At 40.4% G+C, this 22,360-nt stretch overlaps 1 protein-coding gene across 1 annotated transcript in view; it reads right to left on the reverse strand.

Annotated features, from left to right (window-relative positions):
* The window catches only part of RASGRF2 (Ras protein specific guanine nucleotide releasing factor 2), a 220,697-nt gene that overhangs the window by 93,875 nt on the left and 104,462 nt on the right, over window positions 1–22,360 (reverse strand). The window contains exons 4-6 of the mRNA XM_075180063.1: window positions 15,782–15,871; window positions 10,258–10,511; window positions 35–114 (exon numbers count right to left, since the gene is read on the reverse strand). Coding sequence (XP_075036164.1) covers window positions 35–114; window positions 10,258–10,511; window positions 15,782–15,871 — 424 coding nt within the window. The remainder of the gene's footprint in view (window positions 1–34; window positions 115–10,257; window positions 10,512–15,781; window positions 15,872–22,360) is intronic.

Genomic DNA, 22,360 nt, shown 5'->3' on the forward strand with positions numbered 1-22,360 from the left:
ATTATTAACAGGATTACAAAACACGCTCACGTACCTAAAATTAAAGTAGGCCAATTAGTAATTCTCGCTTTCAGACCTTGATGAAATATTTCATGGAGAAACATGATGGTTTCACTGAAAGACAAAAGAAATACAACAGGATTTAATGATGCATGGTATTTACCTTGTCCAGAACATCAGCAATTACCTCAAAAATCGCATGCAACTGGTAAACAGCAATTCAATATTTAAGTTGATTTCCGATACCCATTATTTAAGTCAAAATGTTAAAAGCCTGTGCACTGGGAAATAATGAACTATGAAGTACATAAATAATACATCAACGTAAAATGAAGAATTTAAAGGTGAAATTATAGGTCATCAACCAAAAAGGTCATAAGTAATTAGCCATTTCTCAGTAAATCAAACACAGCTAGGGGGCTTTTAGAATACGATTTATGAAGCTTCTTGGGGAGGAGAAAGCAATCTACCTATACCAGGGCATTAGATGCTAATAAATTAAAGGCCACAATGACATTATTTTTTACCAAACATCATCATTTATTTATATAGCGCCACTGATTCCGCAGCTCTGTACAGAGAATTCATTCACATCAGTCCCTGCCCCATTGGAGCTTACAGTCTAAATTCCCTAACACACACAGACAGAGACAGACTAGGGTCAATTTAGATAGCAGCCAATTAACCTACCAGTATGTTTTTGGAGTGTGGGAGGAAACCGGAGCACCCGGAGGAAACGCACGCAAATACAGGGAGAACACAGATAAGGCCATGGATGGGAATTGAACTCATGACCCCAGCGCTGTGAGGCAGAAGTACTAACCACTTAGCCACCATGCTGCACAATATACCCTCAATTAGCAGAAGGCTCTAACTTCTGTTAACTGAGATGGGCGGGGCATATTAGCGCCTGTGCTACAGAGTAACAGCGCTGTCTGCATTTGAGTTATCTTTGTCAGCATTCTTGGGAGAAGAACCATTCCAGCACTAGTGGCAGTCAGTTAGAGCCCCTCATTATGTCACCACAATAGAAAGCAAGAAATACTGAACTGAGACATATTAACCATAACCTGAGACTCTCAATGGTGGTACACTAAACCTCATGATTACTAACCAAGGCATCCTTTGTAAAAAAATAATTGACAATTATTATTATTACTATTATCATTTATGTATATAGCGGCAGCATATCCTGCAGTACTATGAAATTAGGAACAAACATAGCAATAAAGCAAGACTGGGTTTTAACAGAGAAAGAGGTAAGAGAACCCTGCAGTTTTATACCAATTTACAGAGAAACAGCACTTTTTACTCACATATTGTTATATTATACCAACTTTTCTACATGACAGTAGTAATAGCAGGAGAAGTAGGATGAAGCAAAGTAAGAAAGGGAGTGACAAGATTATTGTATTATTAGTTTTAGATACGTATGTGTATCTGCGGATGCGTCCTCGTCTAATTGTTTCACAATAGCATGAGCACGCTCTTACTGTATTAAGCCCACCCCCTGCTCATCCTCTTTCTGCCTCTCCAAGGAGATACAAGTCAACTATTCGAAAAATGTGTGTACTGGAGTATGTGTATTTTTGGCCAGTATTGAAATGCATACCTTACATAATGAACAACTCGGGCATTACACTTGTCCCCAGCCCTAGCTTGATGGACAGATGACACCACCACTTTGTCTTTATAGAGGAGTTCTCATCAGGTGCTCTGCTTGAGTAGCCCCACTGCAGATGCACCTTATTAGCTGTGAAAAAAGAGAACTCCAAACTACCTCAAATTATGTAAGCTAAATGACACTATATACTATTGTATAGTCACACATGTCTTCCGCCTGTATATTTTGTAAACTAGGTGCACTGCTGTACAAATGCACCATGTTTGCAGCCTTGCCCTGCAGACTGTCAGCTGAGTACATAATTCCTCTCCCAGACGGCTGTGGCAAACCACTCCCTTGTCATTATAATTAATAAATAACTTCTGCACATACACAAGTGTTGCCAAATCTGTTCAGCCCAAGGGTCCATCTAGTAGTAGGGTCCAGCAGGAAACCATTGGTCATGTCAGAAATACCAACATTTGTGAACTCATGATTAGATACTGTTTGTGTTCTATATTCTTTATGAGCATCCACATGCTCTGATGTGGGACTAACTAGATGACCTAACTGGCCACAAAAGCCATCGGATTATAAATGGAGTACACTTTTCAGTCAAGGTTATATTCTACTATGCAGTAGTTGTCCTACCTGCCTCCTACAGCTATACCAGGGAGGGATGAAAATTTATATATATATATATATATATATATATATATATATATATATATATATATATGTATATGTATATATATATATATATATATATATATATATATATATACACGTTTTATACTACACTTCAAAGGAACATAGGGAAATAACTAAGCCTCATACATTATATATAGATAGTGGATTTGTCTGTACTTGGGACTAATGAAGAGAGGAGATTGCTTTCAACCACTCTGCTTGTTGGCGATGATGTATTCCTCTGTGTTTATCTTGAATTGGGAACATGACACAGGACAGCATCAATATATCTGATGTGCAAATCAATGCAACATACACAAGTGTACACAACTATAACCGAACTGAGCTGGATAAGAAGAATGTTCTATGTATTTTCTTATACATATAAAAAAACTGTAGCAACAAGGAAACTGTCACGGTCACTGGAGTACAGACTCCTGACCTGCCAAGACTAACACTTACCAGAGGCGCGGAGTCTAACGTAGCGGCTGGCCTTCACCAGGAACCGCCGCAAGGTGGTATGGACTTCGCGGCAACCGCCACGCAGGTCGCGGTCCTCTGGTAATGGGGCAGGTTCCACAGAGTTTCGGAGAGTTTAGAGATTAGTGGATCCAAGAAGGACCGCAGGAATAGCGGAAAAGCTGTATGAAGCCTGAAGTTGCTGCGGATAGCAGGTTGCAGGATTACCGCTGGGATAGCGGAGAAGCTATATGGAGCCAGAAGTTGCTGCGGATTGCAGGTTGCAGGATTACCGCTACGATAGCGGAGAAGCTGTATGGAGCCAGAAGTTGCTGCGGATTGCAGCTTGCAGTATTACCGCTGGGATAGCGGAGAAGCTATATGGATTCTGAAGTTGCTGCAGATTGCAGGTTGCAGGATTACCGCTGGGATAGTGGAGAAGCTATATGGAGTCTGAAGTTGCTGCAGATTGCAGGTTGCAGGATTACCGCTGGGATAGTGGAGAAGCTATATGGAGTCTGAAGTTGCTGCGGATAGCAGGTTGCAGGATTAGAGTAGAGGAAGAGGGAGGTTTAAATACTGGAGGAAGATCCTCCAACCAATAGAGGGCAGTGGAAGGCCTTAAAGCAGAAATCGCATCCAAGATGGCGGCCGTCATCGGAACTCTGTCGGACGCCGGAGAGGTAAGTGAGCCGGGTCCCGACTAGCGGGTCCCCGGCGTGTGACAGAAACACAGCAAACACTTACTTGTATGGCAACAGGCATGAACAGGCAATACAATTTGCAGTTAAGCTTTGTATCACCACTGTCAAACAGATACAGTTTCCAGTTGTTCTCCGAAAATACTGCTCAGTTATATAATTATTACATACAATATGAGCGAGGGGGCATCGGGACTTCTGCACTGCATGTGTCACTTTTGTATGTGCAAAGATTTTTATTACATTGTTCAGGTGCTTCTAGATGCCTCTCCACTAACGACATATACTGTTAATGGGACCAATTCTGTGGAGAAGAGCATTTGTAGGCATAGTGGCCACCTTTAATAAAACAGTCTGTATAGAGTTATGTAATAAAATGCATCGACTCCCCCCTCAAATCCTCAACCAGCCCCAGTGCTAGTTAGACAGAACAGGTTTCCATTCTAAAAGGGAGATGAGCATTGGACACCCTGTTAAGATCAAAACCAGCCAAGGGCAACTGGGTGGCACAGAGCTGCTGCCACTGCCAATATGGGGGAGATAATGGGTGTGGCAGAAGAAACAGCATGCTCCCTAACTAGAGGATAATAACCACACGCTGAAAGGTTCTGGGGCCCCTCCCAACTCTCTCTGGGCTTTAACTGCCATGGTAATCGACAATATTGAAACCCTGGAGTGGTTCTTTTGCCATGCCAGCAGTCCCAGTATAACTGACAGGGGTCCTTAATGCAAAAAGAATAAAAAATAAATAAAGTCGCATACATGATTTTCAAATAAACTATAATAATTAAAGAATCCCCAAAAATATTGTTCACCCCTATAAAATATTAATTAAATCTCTTTTCTTGGTCTGTACAAATGTGGGGGAAAAAACAAACCCAAAAAGTCGCATAAACTAGCTGCCTGTTATTGGCTGGTTGTGATGGGAAGTTCCAAGAACATTTCTCTTCGTTTTTTTCGTCATGAAAGGGATATAGGTTTGACATCATAGGCTTGAGCGAAGTGGGGTGGACAGACGAGTTTGCAATGGCGGAAATGCTCGAGCAGCTGCAAACTAACAAGTGTTCGGAGTGATCATGCGTGGATGTTCTGACAAGGCTAGCAGACATCGCGGCACAGAAAGGAGACTCAAGAAAACTGAACAGAATCACTACAATGCTGTCCAAAAAGGATTCAGTAAAAGCAGACCCTTAAGAAATATGACCTACTCACAACTCAAGAAGAACAGATGAGTAGATGGAAAAAGCACCTTGTCTAAGTTTTAAACAGAGATAAACAGAGACAGGCCCATGATAGAAGGAGAGGATGATCAAGTTGACAATGTGGAAGATGAAGACTATCAGTCTGCAAGCCCTTAGACATCTGAGCAATGGAAAACCCCCTGGAATCGATAACTTCCCTCCCAAAATCTTGAAAGAAGAAGACCTTGAAAACATCAGCTACATTGCTGCAGCTCTTGCTCGAGAAGATCTCGGTAGGCAAAAAGATTCTTGGAGAATGGAGAAAAGGCATAATTGTTAAGCCGCCTAACAATGGAGACACTTCCAACTGCAGTAACTTGACAGGGATCACCTTCCTCTCTGTGCCTAGTAAGGTGTTGGCAAGAGTGATCTTAAACCACATCAAAGACTCTGTCGAGGATGGAATAAAAAGAGCAGGCCAGGTTCCGAAAACATTGTAATTGCATTGACTTTGTCAACACACTCCAAATAATCCAGGAGCCAAGCAGCAAGTATCATTCTACCTAACAGTCATTGACTTTGAGAATGCATTTGACAGAAGAGTCATAAGGCACACTCTGCAAAAATATAACATATTCCACGAGGGAAAGCTAAGCAAGGTCTTTGCTGTGATTTCAGGAGTACACCAAAGATGTGATCTTTCTTCAACCCAATATTTACTACTACTGGAAAGAGTCATTTAGAAAGTTGTGGCGGGTAGGAACAGAAGTGTACAATGGGGATTACATGACAGGCCTTTTCTCACAACAATATCAAGATATGGAGGAGAAGCAAGATTGGATGCAAAGATAGGCCGAGCAGGCTGGGTTGAAAGTGAATGTCTGCAAAACAAAGAGGATGAGGGTCGTTGCAACATTGCTAACAAGCTAAATTGCATTGAGTAAGTAGACTCCTTCGTTTGTCACAAAAGAAGTTGGGGCTGGTGAGGATGTAAAGAACCGCATCTGCAATGCAAACGGTGCTTTAGTACAATTATATCCCATCTGGAAAAACTGGAACATCATCAAAAAAACTAAGCTTAGACTGCTCGACAGCAATATTCAGTCGCTCCTCCTCTACGGTTGTGAAAGTTGGAAGCTCACAAAGAAGATCACCAGCCAACTGCAAGTAATTGTGCATCAGTGCCTCCATCAGATTATCAATGTCCGGTGGTGGCTGCAACCAGGTGAAACGAAGGAAGTGGAGGTGGATAGGACATACACTAAAACCATGTAGAAGCAGCCTTGGATTGCAACCCTCAGGGAGCTCTCCAAACAAGACCTGGAGGAAGACCACTGAGATGGGAGACGTAGAAGGAAGTAAAGAGACTTGCTGGCAATCAAACCTGATGAAAGTGCTTCTCGGAAATCCTAGCTCCACTTAGGAACAGGAAGAAGTTTGCCATTGGTAGTTTATATTGGGGATTTTTCAAGGTTTTAATTTTCCATTTTCATCATAGCCTTGCTTGGACTACGATGGATCAAACAAGATAAATATAGTATTTCTTATTTGGACTACAATGGATTTTGGGAAGTCTTTTATTTAAGTTTATATAAAAATTATGATTGTGTTCTTTTGTTTGTTTGTTACTTTTTTAGTATAACAGACAGGGGTGCAACAAACCTTGAAATAATAGGACTCCTAGTCAGGATCAGAATAAACAGAATTGATACTGGCTGACCAGAGGCGCGGAGTCTAATGAGATCCCTAGTGTTCGCCAAGAACTGCCGCAAGGTGGGATGGGCTGAACTGCCGAGAACTTGCAGGTCGCGGTCCACTGGTCAGCCTCCAGAAGTAGCACTGAATACGGTTGGTAGAGGGCAGCAAGGCTTGTGCGTAGTGCTATGCAGGAGACGGTAGCAAGGTCAGGACAAGCCGGATTCATTACACATGCCCGCTGTGAGGTACAATGCAGGAGGCAGATGCAAGATCAGGACAAGTCAGGATTGTTACACAGAAGAGGAATCACAGGAAAACAGGTCCACTGGAACCTACAGAGAAACAGACAGGTAACATACGTGTTGCTCTGACACTACAGGAATGTCAGAGCAAGGTTTAAATAGGAGCCCCTACTTGAATTACATGCCGCTGATACCCAGAAGCAACGCGCCTACAGAGAGAGGAGACAGCGCTGGAACCGGGGCGGGCAAGTGATTGTGACAATGGGAATTAGGGAACGCTGTGCCTTACACTGGGACCACCAGAGTGGCACAGTTGCCACTCCAGGGATCCCATGCCAAATTATTGAACTGACCTTCACAATCCATGGAGACCCCTAGCACTTTCAAGAGCAAGACTGCTAGTCTCTGGGACGGTTTTTGCTCTCTGTCTTTCCCTACAGAGAACCACATGATTGGTCAACACACTTGCACTCCCCATTCCGTCATTTAAATGTGGCAAACAAAATTGAAAAATGATTGCATGTCACAGGCCATGGAGCTCTGCCTTTGAGGAGGAGCATGCAAAATATTTTCCATAGGTGATAGTGCAGCTTTTCAGAGTTTTGTAGGGTTTTATCTAATATTTTTGCATTGGCAAACTTTAGGGCATATTCAATTGTCCGGATTCTCCGCCGCGTTAAAACTACTACCGTTATTACGGTAATAGTTAGCTGGATTTCAGCTCGCGGCTCAGGGAGCTGTGAGCTGAAATCCAGCGAGAAAACTACCGTAATAACGTTTTTTCCGCACTGTAATATTCCCTTTGAATCTGCAAAATACAACCCAAGTCTTGTCAGAGGGGGCTACTATCTTTTCTAAGTCTGTCTTTTTATAGAAAGGCCCACAAATTTACAAGATATGAAATTGTTAGTTAGAGAACGTCCTTAGAACATATAAATAAAAATATGTTTACAGTTAGAAATTTAGCACTGTAAAGGTGGTAATTATTACATTAATGCAAAATGCAACTAGGATATATATGTGAAGCTGTACACTATACACTTTCTTATAGGAAAATACCTATGAACAGCGAACAGAAAAACAGGGTGTCACCAAATCCATCCAATTTAATTTATCAAGATCCATTATAAAAAGCAGTAAAATTGTGCAATCTTAAACACACATTACAAAATCAGAAGAAATATCATGGCAGATAAATGCAGCCCGCCTGGGCAAACACAGGAATCTCAGATTCAGTCTCCTGGATTGCTGATGGGTTATTACATAAATCTTTATCTGCACAGATGACATTTCTCAGAATATCAATTGTGTTTGACAATTTCATCATGTCAGTCATGTTTCCCGATTAAGCTCAGAAGACATAAAGGAGATAAAAGCAGATTCCCACATAAATGTGAATAATGGCAAGTCAAGATAAGTCACATAACAGGTTTCCGCATCTAGTCAGGTCCATAATAGAGAAAGCAGACACGTTCTAGCTGCTGTTTTATGACAAACACTTTAGGCTAGATTTACTAAGCTGCGGGTTTGAAAAAGTGGGGATGTTGCCTATAGCAACCAGTCAGATTCTAGCTTTCATTTATTTAGTACCTTCTACAAAATGACAGCTAGAATCTGATTGGTTGCTATAGGCAACTAGCCCTTTGTCACCTTTGTAGGACACAATATTAAGGGAACAACTAGTGACTAGAGAAGACTCTAAATCGGATTTAAGAATCCTGTGGCTCCCAATCTGTGGAGGAATTACAATTCCCAGCATGCCCTGAGAGCTTGTGTCATGGCTACCAGGCAGCCATTACAGAACTACATATTTACTGCATGCTCCATGGTTGGCGGGATATGCTGTGACTTAGAGTTCCACAACAATTTGCCCAAGACTTATCTAAATAGCACATCTGTTACACACACACACACACACATATATATATATATATATATATATATATATATGTATATATATAATTAAAATTATATTAATTAACCCCTCAGCTGCCAGGCCTTCCACTGAACACCAACAACAATCCTAGGGAGCATTCTAGGGCTCCAAATTTAAATTCCACTAGAAAGGGAAAAAAATTCTGAAGATGAAGGAAGAAGGGGCTGCCCAGGTAAGATAAAACACTGGATACCCCATCATATGTTACTATGGGGCCTACACATTTCTAGCTATGTCCCAGCTACTATCACTTATCTGTGACACACTGCTTGTACAACCAATGCAATATGGAAAATCAGTAAAATAGAACGATGAACAAATTATTATTGAACATGGCAGACTGTTTGCTTCCCTTACAAGTAACACATTTTGAATAGTAAGCAAACTACTGTATATCCCTTAGATATGGGGCAGCGCATTTTTTATTCAGAGAAGAGCATACAAAACATATATTATTTTAAAAATACCTTGTATAAAATGTTTCTGTATTGTGATCCTTCACAAGATGTGATAAACAAAGACATATGATTCTCTAATGGTAATTACAGCGTTTCTCTACTCTTTATTAAAATATAGCCACTCTTCCACCCTTGACAAAAGCCCTTAAAGTTACTCTTGACAAAACTAATCCTTCATAGACAGCACCATAATGATGCTACAGATACCTTAAATAACCAACAAATGCAGAAGACAGACCACTTCCCAGGTTACAGCAGTAAAACAAGCATTTAATAGGTTGGCAGATATGCATCTCTGTTGTGCTCCCTGACGTCCTTGCTGTACTAGAGTGAACTATAGTGTGCTAGTAAGTGATAAGACATTATGGTGTAGGGAGATAGCCCACTTAATGGTTGTTATGCCCCAGGGAGACAGGAGCCTAAATGTATTCTCAGACTGGTAACATTACAGGCTACAATGGAATTAATATCTAGGTCAGTGGCGGAACTACCATTGGTGCGGCAGGTGCAGTGCACCAGGGCCCATGGAGATAATGGGGCCAGCTGCATGGCAGATGCAGAGGGTTGGGGGCCACGGTTCCCTCCTTCCAGCCTCCCTGCACCAGGGCCCATGGAGATAATAGGGCCCGCTGCATGGCAGATGCAGAGGGTTGGGGGCCACGGTTCCCTCCTTCCAGCCTCCCTGCACCAGGGCCCATGGAGATAATAGGGCCCGCTGCATGGCAGATGCAGAGGGTTGGGGGCCACGGTTCCCTCCTTCCAGCCTCCCTGCACCAGGGCCCACAACTCACTAGTTCTGCCTCTGGTCTAAGTAACTATAAACATGAATAAATGACTGTGCTCTATGCGGAGGCCGGAGAAACTATTAAATACTTTTACTTCTTAGTGCCTATATACTCCCATAAATTTCTCAGTTGACACTGAAATTCTTCTCTGTGACCAATGTATGGTATTATGAACTAAAACACAAAACAAGAAGCGGATGTTTCACCACTTGATATAGAGCTTTTCAATGTATTTGTTTGCAAGGATATTTTTAATATAATTCCAATTATGGAGGTGCTTTAAATGATGTAGCTTTTATTTTCACTATTGTATAGCCTTACAGCCTTTTCATAAGAAGCATAAGTGATCTACACGTGTTTGGAATATAATTCCCTTTCGTAATATAGCTATCATGTGGAATATATGACTTGCTATTAGATATGGTGGTGAAAGCTCCACCTTAGTCACACAGAATTGTATTATTATTATTAATTTTATGAATAGATGATAAGAAGAGTTGTCACCTGTTGAGGAATACACTGCTGACATCATCATGGCTGATCGGTGGCTTCTTGGAGCTTGCAGCCATCCTCAAGGGCCGGAGGAAACAGTTCACAAGAATATAAAGCTGATGCACATACTCTGCCTCGGCCTCTACCATGTTAAATACAATTTGATTGCGCTTCCTCATGCTTTCTGCATGGGGAGAACATATATAGTCTTGAACAATCGTCTTCCATTTCCTTCTGCAAAGCCAGCCACGCATGAAGCTCTGGACCTGGACAAGACATCATATGTTAGTGAGATAGAGTATCTTTATTAGTCTAGGTAGCAAAAGGGTATAACAAATAAAGTTCAGCTAGAAGTCTAACTAGTTTTGTGCCTGCAATGGCTCTTCCTCAAAGGTATGAACCCAAAGCATTAGGTTCAGGCAAAAACCTAATTAGGCCTCTAGTTGACCTGCTAACTAATTGTTTTGCACTTTTTTGCTACCAACAAATACTAATACTGTTTCAGAATAAGAATATTAATAGCAGTTTCTTCGAACGAAGCGAGCCTATACACATACTAGTTACATTTCACTGTGAGTAATTCAGACATCATTTAAAAAGTAGACAATGCAGACTCCATATGACCAGTATTCAGTACACCTCCCATATGACGAGTACCAAGGTCAAAATATGTCCTTAAGTGGCCATAAAATGCCAAACACATTTTACAGGCTCAGTCTAAGCAACTATGTAGCTGGAAAAAGGCAGTGGATTTAGTCATAGAGGAAATGCTTGAAAAGTAGAAACAAATACTTAAAAATAGAGAGAACAGAGAGGTGAAACAAGAATGAGAGAGAGGAAAAATAGAGCAAATTAGATAAATGGAAAAAGAGAGGTAGGCTGATAGAACCCCCTAAACAAACCAACCTAAAACATATATAAGCTTAAAAAACCCACCAAACTTTCCCCAAAGTCTTAAACTGGCCAGGCATGGCAGGAGGTATAATTTGAAAAGGGACTTCTGGCATCAGCATGGTGGCTTAGTGGTTAGCACCACTGCCTCATAGCACTGGGGTCATGAGTTTGATTCCCAACCATGGCCTTATCTGTGTGGAGTTTGTATGTTCTCCCAGTGTTTGCGTGGGTTTCCTCTGGGTGCTCCAGTTTCCTCCCACACTCCAAAAACATACTGGTAGGTTAATTGGCTGCTTTCAAATTGACCCTAGTCTCTGTGTGTGTGTGTGTGTATATGTTAAGGAATTTACATTATAAGCCCCAATGGGGCAGGCACTGATATGAGTGTGTTCTCTGGACAGCGCTGCGTAATTAGTGGCGCTATATAAATAGCTGATGATCTGTCCAGTAGCTGGCATAATGATATAAGATCAGACCCCAGTAGCTGATAGCATCTGATAGCCAAATATAGACACTGCAAATGCACTCAATGATACATATATTAACTATACATATTTATATAGAAACCGTCTTGTTATATATTCTGTAATATTAATCTTCTTAATCTTAATCGTAATAGCTCAAGTGTTCAAAGACAATGTTCAAGTACAGTTCCCAGAGGATTCTGGGAGCAGCTCCAACTCAGGACAAGCATGCAAACTAAAGTAGTAATTCAGTTTTCCAGCAAAATAACTAGATTACTGTCCTTATAAATGTATACATTAAAGTTCTGAAGAGTCGAATGTGCATATATCAATTCCCTAAAACTGAAGCAGCAATGACTGTCCTGGCACAGGATTACACAATGGCTAATCTGCAGCACAGCTACAGAGCAGAGCAATCTGCATTGCAATTGGTGAACAGCCGGTGGGATGCAAATAAAACTTGCTTCAGCATTAAACAGAACCAAGAATACTAGACATATAATCAGACTCACGAAATCTGGGGGGAGCACTGATAATTTCATACACACGGATTAAATTATGGTGAATCTTTAGCCAGGTACAGCACTGGAGTCAATGCAGCGCAGACATTGAACAGCCAGAAGTAAACGAAAACTGGTTCAGCATTAAAGAGGATCAGGTGTTAATGGTAACAGTCTAATTGGTAATTATATCACCCACGAGATCTAGGAGACTGTACAAATCAAGCACCAGCAATGCACGTGTAGCCATGGTCAGACTTGGAAGCTGGAACAGCATAGCACTGGTAGATGAGCGGTGGATAGATTGGGCAGCCGGGTCAGTATAGCGGGCAACAAACATGCAATGGTCGAATGCAAACCGGATCAGATGGACAGAGGAATGGTAAAAGATATGGAGGACATAGACTTAATATTCTGGCAAGGCAGCTTTGCACTGTATCCTAGCTATAGCCCTGCACCCCGACACCTGTATGTTGTCATCTCTCATCAAGGATACCTCCATGTTATACTATGCACATAACACACAGTCCATAGCATTCAATTTTACCTGTGTTTTCCTTGTCCCAGTTCATCTGTCAATCTATCATAAGTCTGTGAAAGATAACATTTTGCAGACTTCTTGTATAGTGCCTTCTTTATTACATATGCAACTCTGGGCTTAGCACTAGACAATGTCACAGCTGACATCGTTTGTGACAGCATTCATAGCTATGTCAGTAGCAGATATTAGAAGGTAAATCTTCTGCAGCAGTCCCATGGATTGTATTAACTGGTGATCGGAATAACACAGTAGTATCCAGGTTGCCAGTTGCTACTCAAGGTTTATTCTCCTGATTTAGAGTAGCAGGTTGTGGAAGAGTACAGCTTGGGAAGGGAGCAGTTGCTGGATCTGCACTGCATTGGGAGACGTGACAGCATCTCAGGATGATAAACTGGCAAAGTCAATTTGTAGCCTGATAACCCAATTTACTGTGCTGCTGTCGACTGTACCAGACACAATTATGTAATTTGACATGTTATTCATTTTTATTGAGAAAGAGTAGATGGTTGGTTTGTCAGACATGAAACAATAATGCTGTTGCTTTTGTTCTTAGTGACATTGTGCAGTGAAGTAGTCATGGACATTACAAATGTTAACTCCATTGCCAGTGCCCATAGCACTGTCTCTGGTGATGTGGACATGTACATGTAGGGCCTAATTCACTAAGGAAAGTTAAATAAAGAACTAAGTAAGTAGTCTCCTGGACAAAACCATGTTACAATGCAAGAGGTGCAAATTATTTTTCTATTTTGTACATAAATTTAAATTTCAGTGTACCTATAAAACTATCAAGTATTTGTGTGCTGCATGAAAAATCAGACAGTATTTAACTTATGTGCAAAACAGAAAACTAATTTGCACCCCTTGCATTGTAACATGGTTTTGTCCAGGAGACTACCTACTCAATTTTTTACTTAACGTTCCTTAATGAATCATGGCCGTAGTTCTCAAGCTGGCTGATCCTGTCCCTCGCAGAGTTGGCAGCAATCCCAGGGCACCACCTCCTTCACATGGCAGCCTTTTACATTGCGGGACAGTGCATAAAAACTGCCTGCAGACCGGGAAGACCTCCAGCACATATGCACCTGGACACGATATTTAGTCATCTGGCCCTGACACGTCTGCTTCGTTAAAGCACAAGTAGGATTCAAGCAGTAGAGTCAGCACATTGCTTGTCACATCTTGAAAAAAGGACAGCTCTTTACTTGCCAAGCACCGCGCTAGGTGTAAACACCAGTCTTAAACCAGCCCTCCATCTAGAGACCCCACTGTTCCTCCCCTACATTGACCATAAGCACCAGCATTGAGATTAGTGGACCATAGACGGAGAGGAAGCGATAGCAAGAGTCAAAAGGAGGTAAAGCGCTAGGGTATTTGCTGGCGCTATATAAATATATGTTGATGATAATGATTAACTGATTGTTACATCTGTGGCTAAGTGTTGTCCAAAGCTGAGCAGTATCTGGATGCATGCCACTCATGTTTATGTGTATACCGCCTGGCCGCACTCCTCCTGTTGGTCACAGGTGGTCACCAGAAGGCCTCTACAAATACCTGAGTTGCTTTTGCCTGTGTTTTCTGGCCCTGAATTTGTAGATTTTTTTTTTATCCATTTGAGATTCTCTGCCACGATGGAAATTATTAATTATACTACTTTCCTTCCCTTCAATCCTGATCCTATTGAAACAGGTGGTCTGTCAGAACTTCATAACAGGTCTGAAAACACTAATATCCTACTGGTATTAACACTGCAATTTGGTACATGACATCTTTGTCTTTATTATTTAAATGTGAGTAACCTTTATCTACCTCCCCTCATCATTAACATTACTATCCTCAGAATCAGAACCTTGCACTAACACTTTAGATTTGGGTAATTGAACACTTTCAACTGCCAATTCATTTATCGAATAATTGGTAAGTGTGGCTTGTCTACACTAGAGGAACCAGTAAATAAATGTTTCGCTTATTGGCCAAATGCTGCTGTTGTTTGTGCCTCTGAGTTTGTGTTAAATTCAACAGGGACACTACATGAGGGCCTTATATCCTTCAACTTTTCAGGTGACGGAGGGGGGCTGCTTATCAATAACGTAATGCCAACAATGTGAACACTAGCGTGTCCCATGAAACTGTGCAGCTCATCTTACAAAGACTACTTACTGCATTATGGCTACATGGATGTCTGCTGCTCAAAGTACCACACTCTTTTTCTTTACAGCAGGTTTAACTAATGTTATAATTAATAGCGTATACAATGAAATGACTGTTATCATCCCTGCTCTATTTATAGACTATAAATTCAGTGTAATGTGAACAATACAGTGTGGAATGGTTATTTTGCAGCATGGGGAAGGAAACACAGAACACGAAGACTGTATCACCAAAACGCCGAACCACTACAAAATGACCCCCTCTTCCATGAAACCTGATGCACAACATATCTCTGCAACTTCACTCATCTCTACTTAACAGAATGAGGAAAAAGAGAAAAAAGGATATAGAAATTATAATACAGGACAATGAATGTAGGTGAAATGAACGGAAGGACAGTAAACAAAGAGAGCCTACTACATGTTGTCAATCTGATTACCTGATGTAAACATATCAAAATAACGATAATACAAAACACATTATTTATGCAATCTTGTTGTATGTTATACAGCTACCTAAACTTATTTACTTTTCAACACTTATCTCCCCAGTGTCAGTGGTGAGAAGTCTTATGGAAATAACTAACACAGCTATACATAGACGTGCAGGTGAATGACTATTGCAGGCAGCTATAAATGATATTTATGCAGCTACACAAAAACATGCAAATAATATCTACCATACTGCCCTGTGCAGGTATAATAGGTAATACGGTGGACTAGGGCATGTGATTTCACAGCAGACAGGCCATTGTAAATGAAAACTAAGAGCAGCGGAAACTACTTATATTAAATCAATTTCTGTTGGTGGAGATGATTACACTGACTGTAAACGTATTAGTAAAATATTTGGTTGAAGCATTCAAAACACAGCTTGTTGCTTATATAATTGTTTTATATCTGCAAGCTGATGTATTTAATATATGCATGGAATAGATGTACTGATAAAGCTTTGCTTCATGTGTGTGTCGCTCAGTGACAGATTACCTTCTTTATTTTCTTGATATCTGGGTCTTCGTCCTCGTGGTTGATGTGATAAGGGCGCATCCGCTCCTTGGTTTTATTGAGGGCTACAATCTGATAAAGAAAACATTCCCATGAGTATTTATTTACATATTTGTATGTGGACAATAAATGATGCCTTATATATTATATAGTGGAGCTAAACAGAAAGAATGTAACCACTTTTTATTGTTGAACTAAACTCCAAGATCCTCTTTTCACATATACGAAATTTTTAAACAGGTAAAATATACTCATTTCTATACATTCCATAATCTCACTATTTGCTGCAGTGACAATGGTTGTTGGTTCTACATTGATACACACACACATGTTGAGAGCAAAGAAATCAATAAAATAAAGAACTTAGTGTTTTATTTTGTAAGTGTTGTATATAAACAGGTAACAAAGGTTTAAAAGAAAATCTGCACTTCACATTGATACTAACAAGGTAGTTTATTAAGTGATGAAAGTCAGCTACTAGAGGTGTGAGACAGACCGCCATAGAAATACACCAGGGCGCAATGATGAATAATGTCCTGATTATGCTGAGCTCTTCTGATATTCAAGAAAAGGCAACAAAGCCATGTCCAACCTTAAAAGGGCCACTTTGTGCCACTAGGCTTATTGCAATGATAAATGAAATTCCTGCAATCCGATTGGCCAAAATTTTAGTGATTTAATTATTTTTTAAATCCACGCAATCCGCCCACTGAACACCAATGTATCAGAAGGTCTGGAATTTTGCATTTATTATGAATTTTTGTTTTTGGAACAAAAACAAAAAAACGATACTCACGTGATCGCGCGGCGCCGTGTCCCTCCTCTCCTCTTCTCCATTCACACTGACTGCCGGGCGTGACGTCAGAGGAACAGAGGAGAAAAAAAGGTGGGAAAGAGGAACAGAGGAGAAAAAAAGGTGGGAAAGAGGAACAGTGGAGGAAAAAAAAGTGGGAAAGAGGAGCAGTGGAGGAAAAAAAAGGTGGGAAAGAGGAACAGAGGAGGAAAAAAAAGTGGGAGAGAGGAACAGAGGAGAAAAAAAAGTGGGACAGAGGAACAGAGGAGGAAAAAAAAGTGGGAGAGAGGAACAGAGGAGGAAAAAAAGGAGAGAGGCACAGAGGAGGAAAAAAAAGGAGAGAGGCACAGAGGAATAAAAAAAAGTGGGAGAGAGGCACAAAGGGAAAAAGGAGGGAAGGCAGCATGGAGGGCGCAGTGTGGTTGTGATGAAGGGGCACAGTATTGTGTGTGTGATAGCACAGGGGGCTTGTTGCAATGTAGTGAGTGTGAGGTAGGTGGTGGATAATTAATGGGTGCTATTTTGTTTGTAGGGTGATGGTGGGGACTATTAATTTAAGATGGGGTGGTTTGGGGGCTATTGAATGTTGGGGTGAGTTTAGGGAGAATGAGGTCTATTTATTAAATGTGACTATGAATTATTTAATGGCAGTGATGGTTGCGGGAAATAGGTATTGCTGGGGCTGTTTGCAGGAAGGGAAATAGGTTTATTTATTAAATGTGAATAGCATTATTTTAATGTTGGGGCTGGAGGAAGGCCTAATTATTAATCGTGAGTGCTATTGATTTAACGCCGGGGCTGGCTGTAATTTTCTAAATGTAGCCATTTTTTTTCAAAATAGGTCCTTCAACATTCCTGGATCCGGACAAGCCACAACTAAAGAAACCAGCAGCCACAGATGGAGAAAGTGAGAAGAACAGGTAGGAGAGAGCAGCACAGTGTGTGAAATGTTGTGATTTTAGTAGGGAAAATGGCAATTTTTGGTGAATGTTGTGCCCAATGTAAGGTGTAGGCCAAGACTGAACTGTTTGTGTACACACTGCATTCTTTGTATACTACACTGTGGTGGTAGATGTCCTGAAAGTCAGGAGTGCTTGAACATATGTGACACTCCGGCGAATTGAGAGTCTAGTGATTTTGATGCTAGCCACGCCCCAATGGCGCATTTGCCACGCCCCTAAATGCATGACCACACCTCCGGAAAATTTTGCACCGCCGTTAGGATAGCCACGCCCCAACGGCGCATCTAACGCCCCTGAATGTATGACTACACACTAAATAAAAATTGCGCTGCCGTAAGGAGGCGCAATTTTTTTTTGGGGCTTACTCGACTATGAGGGGGGGGCCCCATGAATTTGTTGTACCCAGGCCCTGAATTCCTCTTGGCAGCCCTGCACCTCATAACCATCTGCTGAAAAGATTGTGATCCTGTACACACACTACAGATATCTGGTCTCTCTGCTGGTCGTGAGTACGTACACACTTCCACATCTGACCGACATAGTTTCATCATTGATCGTGATTTTCAGGAAGTTTATAGAACCAAATCAACATATGCAATATGCTTTGGTACGATAAAACATGATAGCGGGAGCGTAGACACTCTTGCAATATCTGACCAAGCGATCGTGAATCGTGTGATCTGCCCTATAATTAGATGTAATAGATGTGTACCCAGTTTTATATACACTGGCTCAGCCCCTAAAAATTATTTTAAAATGTTGGTAACTATAAAAATAGGATATATATTTCTTTTAAAGGATGCTGCAAGGGATTTCTGGAGAATATAAAATCCAATAATATGAGATGGTAAATGATTTGTGCAAAACTAAAATAATGGGAGGAAGCAAATTTAGAAGAATTTAAACGTCTTTTTCAGGAGTTAAACAAATATGGTATATTGTATAATCTTGTATGAACGGTTTATAATGAGGCACAAAACAGATATGCATACCTCCCAATTGTCCAGGGGGTATATTTACTAAACTGTGGGTTTGAAAAAGTGAAGATGTTGCCTATAACAACCAGATTATTGTTATCATTTAGTGTGTCGGGGTCAGGATCGATTACCATGAACCTATCGGAGGTTCTAGATTCTTACCTGCAACCACTGGCACAAAAGTCTAGATCGTATCTTAAGGATACGACTGATTTTTTGAGTCATTTGTCAAACATCAATTGGGAGGATAATATGATACTAGTTACAGGGGACGTCAAGTCCCTATATACTATCATAACGCACAATATAGGATTAGAGGCTGTAAAGCAAAGTCTGGTGGACACAACTCTTTCAGAAGAAACAAGAAATTTTATATTGGAGGGAATAGAGTTTGTGCTGTTTCACAATTATTTTAGATTTGAAGGAGAATATTTTTTACAATGTATCGGTACTGCGATGGGCACCAGGTTCGCCCCAAGCTACGCCAATATATTCATGGCCCAATGGGAAACAACACAAGTATGGTCAGGTCATGACTTTGGGGAGAGCCTGGTGTCATGGCGTCGTTTTATTGATGATATTTTCTTCGTATGGAGAGGTTCAGAACAGCAACTACAGTCTTTCTGTGACCATCTAAATGGGAATGATTGTAACATCGAACTCTCATTCGAATGGAGTAAAGTTAGTGTCATCTTTCTGGACATTACGGTTTACATTGAAAATAGTCTCATACAAACCAAGACCTTCCATAAGCCAACCGATATAAACAGCTATATTGATTATAATAGCAATCATCATCGTTGTTGGCTAGATAGCGTACCTCTAAGTCAAATGACAAGAGTCAGACGAAACTGCACAGAGGGGAGGGTGTTTGAGCAACAGATAGAGGAGATGAAACAGAATTTCAGTTAGAAGGGATATACAGAGGAAACACTCAATAAAGCAGAGAAAACAGTGTATGATATCAAAAGAGAAGATCTTCTAGTCCCCAAGAATAAGGGCTTAAATAAGAACAGGAAATATGAATGGGCTTTTATTTCGGGTTTTAATTCTCAACATAAACAGATGGAAAAAACAATACAAAAATACTGGTACTTGTTAAGGCAGGATACAGTGATAGGGCACATGATTCCAGAAAAACCAACCTTCATATATAGGAAGGCCAATAATCTAAAGGATAGACTCATTAGGAGTCATCTACCGTATGAGAAAAGAGTGTCAGATAGAAGTAGAGGGTTCCATAGGTGTGCTCAATGCATTGCTTGCAGAACGTGTAAAATGAAACAGAATAAAACTACGACTCTCACCTTAAATGGAAAAAAGATTCAGATAGAGCAATTTATTACCTGTCACTCTAAGAACGTAGTTTATGCTATCGAATGTAGCTGCCATAAAATTTATATAGGTAGAACCACCCGTCCATTAAAGGTGCGTTTAAGGGAACACCTCTATAACATTAGAAGAGGTTTGGAAACACATGCACTATCGCAGCACTTTAAAACTCACCATTCATGTTCTGATGAGCAAGTTATTGGTTTTTGGGGACTACAGAAAGTAGAGGAATCATGGAAAAACAAAGATATTGTGGGCCATTTATCCAGATCGGAAATGAAATGGATTTTTAATGCAGACACATTGATTCCAAAAGGCCTAAACTCAGATTTTGAATTAAAGTGGTTTTTATGATAATGTCACATCATTATTGTGGTTGTTGTTTTAATTTCTAGAATATATGGAAGTTATTTTAACAACACCATTTTAGAATGTCAAAGTTGATGTTAATCAGTTAACAATGTCAATGTTTATAATTATCTTTTTATATGTATGTATTTTTATATTTTATTTTTTACTTTTTCATACTTCACTGTGAGCCATACAATCGGTTTCCCTCACGAACTTACCATTCAAACCACCATTGGAACAGAGACTAACTTTAGAGAAAAGGGAAAATAAGACTTTTGTTTCGGTGAGTCCTTGACACATTTCCAGCATGGACATATGAATGAAACGGAGAATACTATAAACATAAATGTGACCATGGCAACGGAGATCGAGCTCAAACAAATGGGATTCCGGAACTTCCGCTTTTTCAACTATACAACCAAGCCTCGTTCTGATTAGTGGGTGTGTCCGGGAGAATAAATAGGACGCTGGGCTCACAGATTATTACACCTTGAAAAAGACCGCTATTAGGTTGAAACGCGTTGGTTTTGAACAGCTGAGTCACCGGGATTGTCGGATATACGCACGGATGGATGGTATCGATTGGGGTGAGGGATACATCCACCTTGTTGTTACACGCGAGAACTAATCTGCTTTCCGGTACGAGCAACATGTATTTGTATTTTATTTGATGTTTTATAAAAGGTAATGCACCAGATTGTTTTTATTCTTTTCATTTTTGAGTGAAAATCGCCAAGAGTATTATTTGGATCAAGTGAAACATCGTTGTATCCTCTGAGGGCCTGATTATTTCTACTATTGAGTAAGCGCATACCCTATAGGGGGCCTCCACAGAGTGAAAACACGGGTGTCATATGTACCATCAATATCTGGCACGGGCATATAGTCATAAAGGAGTGTTAAAGATTTATCAAGATCCTACTTTTGCCAACATACTTCACCATCAAAGTTTTCTTTCTGTGTATTATGTTTCATATTCTAGATTATTGAAATTTGGACATTGTTCCTATATGAAATATACATTCTTCTTCCCAGTGTGTGTGAAGACAGCGCCTAGTGTATGTATCGATCTATATATGTCCATGTTATTGTAAAGTTGTGGTGAACTTTTTCTGATACAAGCAGGGCGGCATATCTTAGTGGAGCGCCACGGACACAGCTCAACATTGCAACATTAAATGATTTGTGCAAAACTAAAATAATGGGAGGAAGCAAATTTAGAAGAATTTAAACGTCTTTTTCAGGAGTTAAACAAATATGGTATATTGTATAATCTTGTATGAACGGTTTATAATGAGGCACAAAACAGATATGCATACCTCCCAATTGTCCAGGGGGTATATTTACTAAACTGTGGGTTTGAAAAAGTGAAGATGTTGCCTATAACAACCAGATTATTGTTATCATTTATTTAGTACATTCTACAAAATGACAGCTAGAATCTGACTGGTTGCTATAGGCAACATCTCCACTTTTTTAAACCTGCAGTTTAGTAAATATACCCCAGATTTCCTTTTGACAGTCGGGTGTGGTTTAGTGGGAAGGACATGACAGGGGAAAGCTGCTTCTATAGAAACCTAGAGACATTTTATCAATTAATGTAATTATTATTTTATGGGTGGCTCAGGAAAATAATTTGTCTTGATTTGTCTTCATACATGAATCCCGTTTCTAATTGTGTTTTATACTGTCAGTATGTTTTACATGTGACACGTGGTATCAGGGTGTCCTGTATTTTTGAACTTCCTCATTTTCATTTTATGACATCATATTTTAAATTAAACAAATATATTTGTTACATATATGGTTCCTGTCTTGTGATGCACTGGGTCTGTGCAGGTCGTATGATCCTGCAAGCAAAACTGATGAGGTTGTTGCCTGGTGTGAAGCAATGTTTGAAAGAGTTTAAGTGGACCTTTCATCTACACACAGCGGAGGCATCAATTTTGTGGGCTAAAACAGAGAGCAGCATAGCAATTGGCTAAGAACCAGCGAACATCACCTAGTTACTGTCTGACTAATATTCGCGTGGCCAGTGTCTGACACATAATCATGAGATACCGGTTCCATAGGCAAACCGAGGGGGTGCCTGGAAACCCCCCTCCAAACCTGGGGCACTGTATAATTGAGGTGGCTGGACCCTGCC

Source organism: Mixophyes fleayi, chromosome 1 (genome assembly GCF_038048845.1).
Source record: "Mixophyes fleayi isolate aMixFle1 chromosome 1, aMixFle1.hap1, whole genome shotgun sequence".
In the NCBI taxonomy this organism is placed as follows: domain Eukaryota; kingdom Metazoa; phylum Chordata; class Amphibia; order Anura; family Limnodynastidae; genus Mixophyes; species Mixophyes fleayi.